At 44.0% G+C, this 15185-nt stretch overlaps 1 protein-coding gene across 1 annotated transcript in view; it reads right to left on the reverse strand.

Moving 5' to 3' along the window:
- The window catches only part of ACYP2 (acylphosphatase 2), a 34031-nt gene extending 19728 nt beyond the window's left edge, over positions 1–14303 (reverse strand). The window contains exons 1-3 of the mRNA XM_071582258.1: positions 14002–14303; positions 13216–13232; positions 11372–11481 (exon numbers count right to left, since the gene is read on the reverse strand). Coding sequence (XP_071438359.1) covers positions 11372–11481; positions 13216–13232; positions 14002–14071 — 197 coding nt within the window. The 5' untranslated portion in view covers positions 14072–14303. The remainder of the gene's footprint in view (positions 1–11371; positions 11482–13215; positions 13233–14001) is intronic.
- Between the last annotated feature and the right edge of the window lie 882 nt (positions 14304–15185).

The raw sequence follows: 15185 nt of genomic DNA on the forward strand, positions 1-15185 counted from the left end.
CACTGGATTTGCCTAATCCCCTGCCCAGCCCATTCTGCATTGGATTTCAAGAGGTGTAGCTCAGAACTTACTCCCACCTAGAGACAGCTGTTTAAAATTAACACTTGCCACATACCAGCTATACCTTCACTGACATCAACACATTCCTGAAGCAACTATGAACTGTCCTTTCCCACTTTGTCCTCTGGGGCTTTCTCTACCAACAGCAACAATCAGCAACTGCTGCAAACAAACCCTTGGCTGCCCTGGGCACAGCTCACGTGGCCAAAGGACCTCTCAGTCACTGCCCCCAGTCCCTGGCACATCTGCTCCTGTTGTTCACTGTGTCAGACAGCACACATCACCTGGCACAGAACAAACAAGTGTCCTGTTTCTGTCCAGCATCCACGGGGAGCAGGGCAGTGCAGCCACAGTAAGTGCCATGATGCACCAGGGAGATATGCACAGGCACAGGCCCAGCAGACACCTGGGCTCCGCTCTCCGCCGGCAGCCACGCGTTCCAAGGTTCATGGCATCCCTCTGGAGAGACACATGGGCTGGAAAAACACTGAGCACTTCAGGAAGTTCTATTTCCAAACCCCTCGGTAACACAGACCTCTTTGAGGCCTTTCCACAGGAGTCACATTGCCAGTGACACCATCCCCTGGGGAGAACGCAAGTTTCCATGCAAGAGTCCAGCTAGAGGCATTAAGTTCATTTTTTATCTCCATTTGGGAGGATAATTAAAGCCCAGTCAGGAAGAGGAGAGTTAATAACAGTAGTTTCCTCAGGATAAAGGCATGTGGCAAGTCTCAGTGGGAAGGATTGCTCAGTGCTCCCTGCACAGGTCACAGTGCTGTCCCACAGCTCCAGCATCCCTTCCCACATCAATCCCACACCAATTTTAACTCCCAGGCACCTCTGCCATCCCCACACTGCTCCGTGTCCATATGCTCCATACTTGGCAGTTCCCATGTCTCCAGCAGGCAGGCCCTGCATGTCTGACTAGAAAACTCAAGATTACTTTGAAAGTTTCTTAAACACAACCAGGCAAAATATTTACTGTTTCTCAGAGTGTGGGGCTCAGTAAATACTGAAGTTGACAGCCTTCCACATTTCTGGTTGGGAGTAACAGGAACATCTCTTAATATGAGCTAAAAGAGTAAACCAGACACTACACTGAATAGGTTTCTGTTAACCTAAATTTACTGAACAACTGTGAGTAAACTCAGGCAGAAGAGCATTCAAGGATAAGAATATACAATTTTAATGGAAGACTACAACTCTGGGGTTTTTAAGTGTTCATCTATGGATGTGCAAGCCCTGAGAAATGTGCTGTATGCACTCAGACAGCACAGCAGAGAAATCCTGCTGCTGTTCTGGTGCTGTCCCAAGCCCTTCTAAGAGGCTAATGAAGACAGCATCACATTTCAGAAGAGATTTCCTGGTGCCTGCTGAGATGACCTTGTTTACAAGCACTCACTGGAACGAGTAATTGCTCCAATGTTCCCCTCCACACTGAATTTTCTGCCTATACTATCCATATGGACACAAGCCAGGAAGGAAACTTCTATGTAATTATCCAATTAATTATTACTAATGTTAGCATTTAACAAAAAAATGCCAGCTGGCACACTAACAATTGCTGCACTTCTGTTGTGCAAGAACTACAAAAGGCACGTTTGAGTTTTGTAGCTACTAACAAGGAATGTCAAACAGTTTTGTTCTGAACTGCAGGATCAGAAGAGTAAAGAAGAAATCAGGAAACTGGAATTCAGAGTCAGCACCAGAATTCCTGGGCAACTGAGAGTCAGTTCATCCCTGTGCTGCAGGTCTCCATTTATAAATTAATACTTACTCTCTGGCTGTTTCCCTTAATTTTACTGGCTATTCTTTGGTCACACAAATCTCTCATGTTAAGAAGAATGGAGATCTGACTGACCACAGCCTACATTTTTTTCTTTGTACTGTTGAAGACCAAGGGAATTTTGGAATTAGAAAGATGGGTTTCTGCTGGACCTGGGATAAACCTCCTGCTCCAGCTGGTGCAGAGAAATGGGCTGACACAATAACACAACTGCAGAGTTTAAGCAGTCCAAAAGCAGTTACTGGAAACTAGAAAAAGCAGAAAATATCCTGAAATTCTGAGCATTTCTTTATTGGCCTGAGTCAACCAATGCACAGAGCCAAAAACTTACAGGGAGAAAACTCTGTTCCAAAGCTTAACAGTACCAACAGCCCCACAAATCCTTCAGCTCCATGACAAATTTGCCATAAGAGACTGTACCGATTCTGCTGTGCCCCAGTTCCTACATGCACAGCATGGGAATAATCCACATGCAGCTACTCCACACAACTATTTTCAATTTTAATTCACACTTGTGCTACTGATGGATTTAGGACATCACCTACTGCAACAAGAGCACCAACCCCCCCAGAGAGGGGAGCAGCAGGTCCTGACAGATGAACTTCACACAAACTGATCATGTGCTGTATAAACAGGACAATACAGAAGCCTGAAAACACAGAAATGCATTAGATCCTGATCTCCAGGGCATCCCAGCAGATCCCAGTGAAATCCCTGGCAGAGCCAGCACACAGCACTTCAATGTGAACGCAAGCAGGGCTGTAACTCATTTCACTCAGGCTAATATTCAGCACTTCTGCCCTGACTGAGAGGATGGAGCAGCCAGAGGAAAGCTGAAAACACAAATAAAGCCAACTGTGACAGCAGGGTTCATCCCTAGGACAGCATTCCAGTAGCTCTGCTCTCCCCAGCAGGTCCCACAGCACAGGGTGGGGATCCTGCCCAGTGTTCCTGAGGGCAGCAGGATAACAGAATACAGCAATTCATCTCCAACAAAAAGGGCTGGAGCCCTGCAGTCCCTGACTAACAAGGAAGATCTCAGTTTCCAGGCTCCAGCTTCTGGATCCAGCCCACAAAACCAGGGCTGGTCAGGGAGATAAGTCTGGCTTTCCTCCACCCCTCCTAGGACACCCAGCCACACCAGCCCATTTCCTAAACCCCTGAAAATCTCCCCTGCAAAACACCAGCCATGTAAGTTTAAATTTAAAGCCTCCCCAGATGGACAGTGGGGTCCAGCTGTGCTGTCTGCAGGGTTTCTAGTGCTGCCCTTGAAGTGTCACAGGGAGCAGGGCCAGAGCTCAGCATCAGCATTTATGCAGCAAAAGAGCATTTCAGGTGAGCTCCTGTGTGGCACATCAGACTTGCTCAGATCCAAAAATATGACTGAAATGTCACTAAATGATTGCTGGGAGATTTGTAAACCAGAATAGATTGGTGTTTTGTTTCAGATGGTTTGTTTCTAGCATATATTAAAATTCTATAGCTTAGAGAAGGAAAGGAACCCTACTCCTTCAGGACCCTCTTCCATCAGACTGTTCATTGGGAATCCAAGGAAATTTTGTCCAAATCACTATCAGCTGTCCAGTTCTAAATTGGGCATTAAATTTATTACCTCCTTTTTTTTCAGAATTAAAAACTGCTCTTTTTTCATGGAGTTCTGAATGCTTTCCAGACTGGTTTTTTGTTCCTTTAACAGCAGGAAAAGCCCTGAGCACCAAGAGAGCAGAGCACAAATCCAAACACCAGTGGAAAGCATTTAAGGTACACAGGCAGAGCATTAATTCAAGATTAAACCAGGCAACTGTCCCACCCCAGCTACAGAAAAAGCAGTTCTAAGAAAAGCAGCTTGGAAAAGAAAACTTTTAATACAGTGACTATATGAAATTAGCTGAAGAGCAAAAGGGGTGTCAGACCAAACCCAGGGGCTTCTCCAAGTTGATGTGATTCCCTCTAAAGAGACTTGAGGACCCCCCTTCAGAGGGGCCACATAGAGGCAGAAATACAGAGTGATATCAACTCTGCTGTTGGTAACATCCAGCAGAGTTCAAAGGAAGCATCTCAGGGCAGGCATTAAGCAAATAAACATTGTATTTCCCTGGAGAGTGAGATGAGGGAACAGAGGAAGGAGTTGGGGAAAAAGAACAATGTAAAATTGAGTTATATAATTAAGTTACCCAATGATACATTTCTTCTACTGCTGCACTACACTAAGAGCAGACCACAGACAATTTATCTGGATTTTCTGCTGGTGGCAAAGGGTGTATCTGAAGCACTTGTGTGAAACATTCATCTTCTATAAAGACATGGGAAACAAACTGAACATAGCCTGTCAATGCATCCAATCAGCACTGCAGTAATCTGGGGAATGAACCCAACAGGTGTCTCAGCTTCCAAGTTCTTTGCTCATGAAACAAGCCCTAAGCAGCTCGCACTCCCTGTGCAGCACAGCATAAGGAATATTGTGCTTGAAGTCCCAGATTCCCCTGGCTAATGAATGCTGAAATCCTGGAGGTGCTGCTTTTCTCCCCCAGAACACTGGTTTGTACACAATGACAGCAGTGAATTCAGAACCAACTTCACCTCTGAGCACAGGGTTCAGGGGCAGGATCTGCCCAGTGCTGTCTGTCTGGAATGATCCCAGCACTCCTGCAGGACAGTCTGGCTGTGCCACACACACGATGGAACACACCCAAAAAACATTCCCTCCCTGGCTGTAACACCCACTCTGGGGACAGCAGCCCCTCAGAGGTCCTCTCAGCCTCACATTATGCAACTTTAATATCAGTTTAATGTTGCTTTCTCCTGTGGATTGTAAACACCAATCTCCAGACCTAAAACAACCTTCACCCCTCCTAAGACAGAAAAATGTCACAACAGGCTTGTTCCCTACTTATTAATCATCAAGTATCAGCACACACAAAAGGAAAGCAAGAAATTGCAGTTCTGAAGTTGTTCCTTCTGTTAATACTATACATAACATTATTATATGTAATATATAATAAAACAGTGGCATTAGTTATTTTCAGACCTTGTTTGAAGCATCACATCCAGCACAGCTTTCAAGAAAAGCTACACTAAGCACATGCTTTTGTTGCTAATCACTAGTTTGTTGGCAAAGAACTATTTTTGTGCAAAAATAGGCTGGAGTACAAATGCCATTTAAAAGTGCTGGTTTAAACTGAACTTTTATTCATTAATGTCTCCATAAGTGGTGTGTTGGAGCACTAAGGACATGTAAAACACTTTCTTCAGCACAAAAGGCCACAATAATGGCATTGAACTGCACCACATCCTACTGTATCAGCAGTAACAGAACACCTTCACCTTGGAAATACCAAAGCAGTACATGTGGTTCCAATAACATCAACATTAAAAAATGAATAAAAAGCTCCCAGTAGAAATCACATTACACAGGAATTATTCTGAAATCAGTCTCCCACAAAGCTCAAGCAATCCTGCACAGAGCTGCTGCAGAACAGTTATTGTGGTTTAATTAAGATGAATTTAGAGTCAAAACAAGTTTGACTTCTCAGTGAGGATGAAAGGCAGATCACTTCTGGCTATGCAAGAAAATGCCCAAACAGTGTTCCAACAACAGCTCCACTTGCCTGTGTTTATAGTGCAATCCAACATAACCTCACAGTCCTACTCCCTTTCAAGTGTGCACCAAGGATTTGGGAAGTGTGTTACCACAGCAATCCCTCAGTTAAGGCAGTGAAAGTCTGGAATTCTGTAGCAAAGTCAGCCTTGGTGTACTAACACTCTCAAGGACTTGGAAGCTTTAATGCAGCACCCACAGAGACAGCAAAAAAGGAAAGCACCCTGCCCAGATCACACACCAAGCTTCCTGAGACAGCATACACTGAAACACTTCTTACTGCTGAGCCACAGTGCCAGGATTCAGTCCTGTTTAAATGCAGAAATACCCAGGAAATGGTTTATAAATGTAAAAAGCAGCTTTGTGTGTTCTCTGTATATAACATTTAAACAACCATTGATATGCCCAATAGTAATAAGACCAGGATGCAGCACAGACCTGCAGCAACTTTGCTCCCCCTGTTCAGACACCTACAAACCAAGAATGGAATACCTTCCAATTTTAACAAACAAAAGGAGTGATGTGGCTCCCAGTAAAGCAAACAGACACTTCTGGCAGCTGCAGAGGGAGCTGGAAGGAAGAATTATTCCTCACTGCATCAATTCAAGCATCAAATTCCACAGGCTGTTGAAAGGTGCCCTTCTCCCTCCAGTACCTGAACAACTTGTGTTTATGGTATGAGACCAGGGAGTAACGTGTTTTAGGGCACGGGCTGTGAGAATCAAACCCTGCCCTCCCCTCAGTGACCCTGTGTCAATGGGGGGTGTGCTCTTCAACAGCAGCTTCTTTCAGTCTCCAATCACACTAACCTGCTCAGTCTGCACTCCTTGAAACAACCCAGTACTCTAAAGGTGAAGACATGAGAATTAAGCTCTAATAACACAGTATTAGTGAATCCTAAATAATTATTTGCACTGTAAGCCTATGCTTAGCATTGAACAAATTTTTATAAAAATACATTACTATGAACACTTCAGTGATTAGAAATGGAAGCAGATCCTTGATAAAGAATTCCAGTTCCACTGAGCTACTGCAAATTCATACTGACTCTAAAAACTACCAGACTAAAAAAAACCCCCAAGGTCAGACAAGGCAGGTCTCTTTATACCCCAGCAAAAGAAACAGGAGCATGGAAAACACTTTTTGCACTATTCTATATCCAGAAAGACCTGCGCATGGTTAAAAGCTTTGTGGTTTATGGCATTTCAGAGCACAGTGCAAGGCAGAGGAGCAGTGCCAGGAGTGCCCTGCTATTCCTGGCAGCCACTGGTGGGCTGAGTGACCTTCAGTGCAGTGACAGCTCTGCCCTCACCCCCAGGGCCTTTTCCTGGCCCCCACAGGGAAAAGAACACAGGAATGTCCCCAGGACAGTGCTGGACAGCACCCAGAGGCAAGGGCTGCACAAAGGGGAGTCACTGGGCCCCCAGTTCTATGCTGGAAGCACAGACAGCTCCCTCCTTCAGCTAAGGAATTACTGCTTGGTTTTATTCTCAGAGCTCAGCAACAGAAACCTGCATCTTGTGACTTACCTGCCCCATTCTTTGGCTTTTAAGAGTAGAGCTGGTACAACCAATTAAATCATCTATCTAAACTGCCAAAACCCCCAGAGAACAAGGTTTAATTCCAATCCTTCCCAGGCCATCATCAATAGTTGAGTAAATTTAATTTACAGATCAATAACCAGCATAATTCACAATTCATATTGTCATTTTTAGGCAATGAACAAATAATCATAGATAAGAAAGTATTACCTCAAACATTCACTGTGAGGAGAGATGGTCACATTTTCCATTTTATTACCCACACAGATTATAGTTTACCAATTTCATTTACCAGTATACATTAGTTTTGCCTTTAAACAAAAAGTATAACCAAACCCAAAAAACTGTACTTGTTGCAGTTGGACCCACACTGAATTATAAAAATCCCATCATTTCTTTCACCTGACTGCTATTGATTCCCAGTGTAAATCACCTTCAGCAGTGATTAATGTAAAACCTGTTAATTACAATCACAAATGAGAATGTATCCCAATGCTTTTCACTAGTTTGGATTTTTCTATGCAGATACACACTGAAGTAATTGTGCTAGTTAAATCTTAACTCTTCTTAACTGACATTGATATTAAAAATTACACCATTCAAATGAAATTAGCATTAATTTCCTAATTAAAACCAATTTCCAAGACAAGCCATCTATATTTAGAGTCATGCCTTTCCAGACACAGAAAGAACACTTGTCTTGTCTAAAACATCCACATTTTCAAGTGCCAGCCTGAGTTGAAATCTTGGATTTTTGGCATAAATTCCACATCTGGCAATCTACAAAGACTCTTGTATCTTGTTTTTTTACTGGATAACTAAGGATTTGTCATCAAAGCTCCAAAAATTCCCCCAGGAAAGCGAGTTCCAGGCTGTCAGTGCAGTTGCCATGGCAACAGCCACCATGACTACACAGCTCTAACCTTATTTAATGAATAAAGGGGAAAAAATAGCACAGACACTACAATGAAAACCCTGTACTGGGGGTATCCCTGAATTAAAACACAACTTAAGATTACCCTCGTTTTTTATCATCAACCAATGCATGGGCTGGCAAAAAACACCTTCACTTTGCCAAAAACCCCTTATTTATTATGTTTTTAAAATGGTGCAACTCTGCTCCTTTTGTGACTGGGTGTGGTCTGGTTTACAGAGAGGTAAAACACCAAAAATGAGCTTTTTGTAGGAAAGGACAATGGGTGTGGCCCCTGTGGGGCAGCAAACAGAACAGGGCTATGAAATACAGTGAGGAAAAAGGTGGTGAGGAAAAAGATGGATTCTACCATGGCAGCCTAAAATTAGACTCACTCCAAACAGAGCCTGGATGGGCTAAAGGATCTTCAGAGCCAACAGCTCCATCTAGAGTTAAAAAGCAAGGATATCAAAGCAATCTGACAGATAAAAAGATACTTGAGACTTACAAAAACCACCTTTCAAAACATTCTGTTACCTCCCAACTAAAATGAAAAATTGGCTCAAACACATTATCTAAAAGTCACCTGGGAATAAAGCTTTTCATTAAAAACAAAATGAAGACAAAACGGAAATGGAAACATCCAAAGTCAAACCATGTTAATATTTTGGGCCCACATTTTGGGTTTGCTGCAGCTCAGTGACATTCCCACTGCAATCCCAGGTTTGGGGAGGGTGGGACATTGTGCCAGTTTTCAGTGTGACAGATTTCACCCCCGTGGAATGTCCATTAGGGAATCAGCCTCCCAGCACCACTCCCCAGAATCCCATATCCATGTTCAGCACTAAGTGGATGGTCCATCAGGAACAACTTTCCTGCACATGCAGCACTTCTCAGGGGCCTGTTGCTCACACTTCTTTAAAACTTACTTTTGCAGAGCCAGCCAAGCTGTTTGCTCCAGAGCAAACTATTTTGATATGGCACCTTTCAAATAATCCATTATAATCATATTTTGTCTGTTTGCCCTCCAGTTCCTCCCAAATGATAACTTACCTTGCAGCCTCTATAAAAAAAACATCTAAAAAAGAGCCTGCCCTGGATGCTTCGTGGCTGTGCCTCACAACACAACTACTGATACAGAAATAAATAAAGAGCAGCAGAGGATGGGGAGCTGCTGGAAAACCACTGGGTTACAGGTCTGATGCAATCCTGCTCCAGAACAAAGCCTTGTTATTCACTCTGTGCTTCTGGCAACACTGCAAAGCCTCATGGTGCTGTTTCCACATTTTTTACGTTTTCCATTTCATTATCCTCTTTTCAAACCCTTTTCCCCTCCCATATTGCTTTGTCTATTTACCTGCTCTGGAACTGTAATTTCTAAAGGCACACCTACCCCTTTAGTTCTGTTTAGCATCATGAAAAGATAAATATTGTTTGATAGACCAAAAGAGCCTTTTCACCTTCACACTAAAATACACCAACATTACAAAGCCAGAACCAGTAAAGCAACTGATAAATTTTATTACCATTAACATGTGATTTTTACAAGTCCAAGAGCCGCAGCTCTGAAAATTCAGACTGTTCTGTGCTTAATGTTTAATTTAGAAACCTGTGCAAGTGTGAAATATTGGTCTGAAAGACACAGCACAAACTATTCCTGTGGGATTTCTACAAGGCAACAAACTTGACCAGGAAACTTTCTTGAAATATTTTATAAATATTGATTTGTGCACTTGTTTCTCTGAAAATTGTGCAATTTCTTTAAAAATTTGAAGATCCTGCATGTTTAGGAACTGTCATCGCAGTCCCTTAAGTTAGTTCTGAATATCCAGCAAACACAAACAGGCAGGTGGTGACAGAAAGTGCCCTGATCCACCACAGCTGCAATACAAGGGTGTGTTTAGGGTTGTTGGTTTATAATATTCCTCTGCCATAGCACAGATAGGCCTTATTTTGGGTTTATTTCCTAGAGCATTTAAATAACCCTTCAATACAGAGCACAGTATTATGAACTCACAAGAACCTTCACTGAGTATTATTAAAAAAATTGCTGTGAACCCTGGAAAAAACTTACCAGAACTTCAAACCCATTTTTATCTGTTATTACCAGGTACCAACAGAGAAATCAGGACCTTTCAAAGTAGCTGTTCCCAAACAGCAAGTTCACCACATGAACACCAAAAATAACCCCATTACCTTTTCCATACATTGGAATGCACACCGGGAGCAGGGAGAAGTCTTTCTACTTCATTTTACTGGGGCATCCCCAGTTTAATAATCCCCACCTCAAAACCAAACTCCAGCTTCAGCATTGCCACATCAGTCCCATGTCAGAAGAAAACACTGATTTATGTGAATTAAAGAAACAGCAGCTGAAAACAATTTTTATTAGCTCCAAATGTGTGGGGTTTTTAAATGAAAAAGTGCCCCAACAAATAGAATCACCAAACCCTGACTTCTCACACATTAACCAGAGGGGAGTGTGGTACAAAGACATTGAGTTTACAAAACATTCAGAGCTCAGGTTATTGACAGAGTTCTTTCAGAAAATAAACATCCTCTAAGAAAACCAGCATTTCTCAGTGTTTGTAAATATTTTGCAGCCTAAGATAAGCAACCTCATGTTAAGAGCAAAAGAAAATTACTAAGTCATGTATAAATCTCTTTCCCAGCAAGTGGGACACTTTTCTGTGCAGAAAGTCCACTTTTCTCTTTATTAAAATTCAGTTTTTAAGCAATTCCAGTATGGGAAAGAGTTGCACTAATAATTGCCCATCTGTAAAAGGAAAGTTTTACCCTCCCTCATTCTTTGTTGAGAGAACAAACCCCTGAAGGATTTTTTAAAGCTTCCAACAATCTCCTTATATACACTTGAAAAAAGTGATAGTTGGAAGCAGTTGAATTGGGCTTTGTGTTTTTCCCAGGCATCATTTCCTCAGAGCAATTGCTTTAAGCTTCTGGAAATTGGCAATTTAATAAAGAAAATTATTACCCATTCTTTTAAAGACACCAAAATACTTAAAAAATAATTTCCAGATGGCAGAGAGGACAGGATGAAATGTGTATTGATGCATTAGTTTGGGGTTTTTTTTTAATCAGGAAAAATACCCATATTTAAACCTGGTTTCCTTTAAATTGATTTAAATAAGTCTGAACAAGCACTTCAAGTTTTTCAGTCTGTTTCTTAACAGAGAAGTTTTGATGAATTGAAAACAGGAATGAAGGCTTTTTCTTCATCTCAATAAATGAGGATGCCAAGGCCATACAAAGATCAACTGTGTGACACCAGAAATTAAAACTGGCTGATAATACCATTTTTCAGGCTCCAGGAATGCACCTCCTTACCTGCAAAGCTGGCTGAAAGCTGTGCTACATTACTGTGCATGAATTTATTTGTCACTTCTTATTAAAAATGCTTCTGCAAATGACTTTAGTAAGACTCAGAGAAAAAAAAACACCACAAAATTACTTACATGGCATTTACTTTATCTTCTGGGCCCTGCACTTGGCCTGTCACAGTTCCTTGGCTGGTATTTTTAACCCAGCCAACCACTCCTAATTTCCTGGCTTCCTCTTCTGTGTACTGAGTTGGGAAATAATGAGAGAGGACAGTCAGTGCCAGCACACCCACCACGGGCATCACTTAAACCCCCACTTCCACTTTTGTAGCTGTAAGATCCACACTTAAACAAAACCCCAAGGCAGATGCTCATCCTCAGCCATTCAGACACTCCTGTCAGCTCTGGAGCTGAAGCAGGAGCAGGAATTTTCAAAAAAGAACAAGGTTTTGATAACAGAAGTCCTCTGATACCACACCATTCCCTTGTACCTACTCCTATTCCTGCTCATTTCCCTTTTCAGCTACAACCAGAACAGTTACACTCACTAAATTTGCTACAAACTTCAGTTTCCTTCCTCTGGTTTCCTTTTAAATCTTTCCACCTGACTTTGACCCTTTGAATCTCACCCCTAAATGCTGCATTTCTACCAACAAATGGCAGCAAAGGAACTCTATTTCTATTGGTTTTCTACTATTTCTGCAATCCCACAAGTGCTGGTTTCCCAGCCACTCACTTCTTGTGAGGAAACCCACAACTTCCAAGTATCCTGTTTCTTGAGGGGTTTTTTAATTTTCTTTCATGAGCATATAAAATATTTGCATAATTTGTCTCTGAACACTGAAATGGTAGGAAACAAAGTTTGTTTTGCAGAAATCCATTAAATATTTGTTCAGTGTAGGACAATAGAAACTTTTAGCCATAGCACAAACTTCATTAACATATTTATTTGCATAAAGGTACCTCCTTCTTTTTGTTTCTTCCATGTCAAAAAGGTGTAAGATAAAAACATGGGCCAGGTTATTTTTTTATTACAGAATATCAACAACTTGACAGCTCCAACAAGACCTGAGAATTTTCAACATAATTTGGTGGAAAAAGCCACAAAACATTTTAGAATGTGTGTCCCCAATGCATCATCAACCTCTTGAGACACTCTGTTGTCAAAAGCCAAACCTCACATTAATATGACTCCATTTCAGAAGACAAAACATGTTTTGGGGTGATTTAGCCAAGGAAAAAAAAGAATTGCTAACTATGAAGAGTGTTTCTCAAGATGATTATGGAGGCAAAGCAAGGTGGGACTCAGAGCTTCCCACTTGACAGAATAATTAAATTCAAGACAAACTCTACTGTAATCCTCCATTCAGCTCCATTTGCCACTATTTCACAAGACATATAACCTATCCATAAAACCTTTTAAGTTTAGTATTAACGATTACCCTCTTTTTTCAGACCAAAACCTGCTCTTATTTCAAATGTGTCCTTGTATCCTGATTTCTGGGAATTGTAAAAGCACCTGCTGCATTTTCAGAGCTGGTGGAGATGCTTGTCTGGGGCAGGAGCCACAGTGTGTTTATTTGGAGCACTTTTCTAAGGACACACACTCAGCTTCCTTAAACACAGGCACTAAATTAACATTCAAAAAAATTAAACTGGAACACCTTGTTTCAGGAGCCAATGAAGAACTTTTGATCTCTTCAAAGCTCAATGTGTGGCAACATTCTTGTGGCTACTACATGACAAGTAATACAAATACAATTTTTAGATGCTACACAATCCATTAATAAGCTTTTAAAAATCTATTTTAACATAAACCCACTTTTCTCCTTTAAAATGCACCTGCAATACTCAACCCTCTAGCCCAGGACTCAAAGTTCAGGTTGGATATGTTTACACTGTACAGACCTGCTGCTGTATTTTTAGCACTGGAAATATTATGCTATAAAGTACAGCTGGTAAATCCAGTATTGCCTTACCATCCTGAAACAAACACCTAGAAAAGAAAGAAAGTATTAAAATAATAAAAATCAGTAAAATAATTCGAATACAAACCACTTGCAGGAATTCACAGAATCCCAGACTATTCTGAGTTGGAGGGACCCACAAGGATCATCGAGTCCAACTCTTAAGTCAATGGCCCACACAGGGGATTGAACCCATGACCTTGGCATTACTAAATTCCACTTAATATAAAAAGATAGTAAGCCACATACAATGTGTTTTATTATCCCACTGTTAGATGAGTTATTGGTGCTTTTTTACCAATTTCAGAGCAGCTGCGAAATTACCATTAGACAAACTGCACAAAATTTGTGCACACGGTGGCCTTGAGCCAGTGACTGTTTCCATTAATACATTTAGAGCTAATAAAGACACTGCAGTGTGTGAATGGACAGGGCCACCCAACAGCATGACTGAAGCCACGAAAGCGATGGAAACCACTTTGGGCAGACCCGCCTGTGCTTTCGGTGGAGCCGAGCCCTAAAGCAGGGGAGTATTTACAACCTTTTCTTCCCTTTCCATAGTACCCTTCCCGGTGCTTCCGCCTCGCTCCGGGCCCTCCCTCAGGTGCGCCCGCTCCGCCCCTGGCCCGCCTCAGCCCCCCGCACGCCCTGGCCCGCCTCAGCCCCCCGCACGCCCTGGCCCGCCTCAGCCCCCCGCACGCCCTGGCCCGCCTCAGCCCCCCGCACGCCCTGGCCCGCCTCAGCCCGCCTCAGCCGCGCACGCGCGGAGCGGCTGCCCCGGCCCTGGCTCGCCATTACCCTGCACTCGCCCGAACACTTCGTAATCCACCGACTTGAGCGCGCCCGATGCTTTGGCCAGCCCGGCCATGGCAGCGTCCAGGGAAGAGCCACTGCGGCGCTGCCCGGACGGGAACGCGCGAGGCTCAACCTTCCCGCAGAAGCGGCCGCCTCATAGCGGAGCGGCGGCAGCCGAACCCAGCCCTGGTGGGAGGGAGGGAGGCAGCGGGCCCGCCGTGAGGGGAAACACCCGACAGCGAGGGGAGAAACGCCCAACAGCGAGGGGAAATCTTCCTCCCTCCGTGAGGGGAGAATACCCTTCCTCTGTGAGGGAGAAACGCCCGACAGCGAGGTGAGAACATCCTCCCGCTAGAGGGGGGGAGCACCCGACAGCGAGGGGAGAACTCCCTTCCTCTGTGAGGGGAAAACACCCGACAGCGATGGGAGAATTCCCTGTCCCCGTGAGGGAGAAACTCCCTCGGAGGGGGGAGAAACACCCGACAGCGAGGGGTGAACCACGTCCCCCTGTGAGGGGGGAACACCCAACAGCGAGGGAAGAACTCCCTCACGGGAAGACACCCGACAGCGAGGGGAGAACACGCCTGTCCCTATGCGGGGAGAAACACCCGACAGCGAGGTGAGAACTCCTGTCTCTGAGGGAGAAACACCCGACAGCGAGGGGAAAACTTCCTCCCTCCGTGAGGGGAGAATCACCTTTCTCTGCGAGAAGAGACCACACCTGACAGTGAGGGACGGACTCCCTCCCTCCATGAGGGGGGAAACAGCGGACAGCGAGGGCAGACAGCGCTCCTGCTGCGAGCGGAGACCCCCTCGGGGCCGGGTCCCCCCCACGATCCCGAGGGCGGGAAGGCGCTCCCGCCGTGAGGGGCAGCCATGGCTGGCCCCGCCCGCCCCACAGCAGCGCTGACCGCCACGCTGCGGCCCCGCACAGCCCTCACACGGTATTCTCGCTTCTACTTGAGATTAGAAATATGTTGAGAGAACTGTCCGAACAGCACCACCTCCCCCTTCCGCGCTGGTGCTGCTGCATTCACCCCGCTGAGGTGCCCCCACTCAAGCATCCCATGCACAGGTAACCAGCATTATTAGCCTTTTCCAGGATTTACAGGAATCATCCAAACAAAGCATGCTCCATACATGGCTGCACTGAGGTGATTTTGCACAATCGTGGAAAGTTAGGTAGT

This window comes from Pithys albifrons, chromosome 2 (assembly GCF_047495875.1).
Source record: "Pithys albifrons albifrons isolate INPA30051 chromosome 2, PitAlb_v1, whole genome shotgun sequence".
Taxonomy (NCBI): domain Eukaryota; kingdom Metazoa; phylum Chordata; class Aves; order Passeriformes; family Thamnophilidae; genus Pithys; species Pithys albifrons.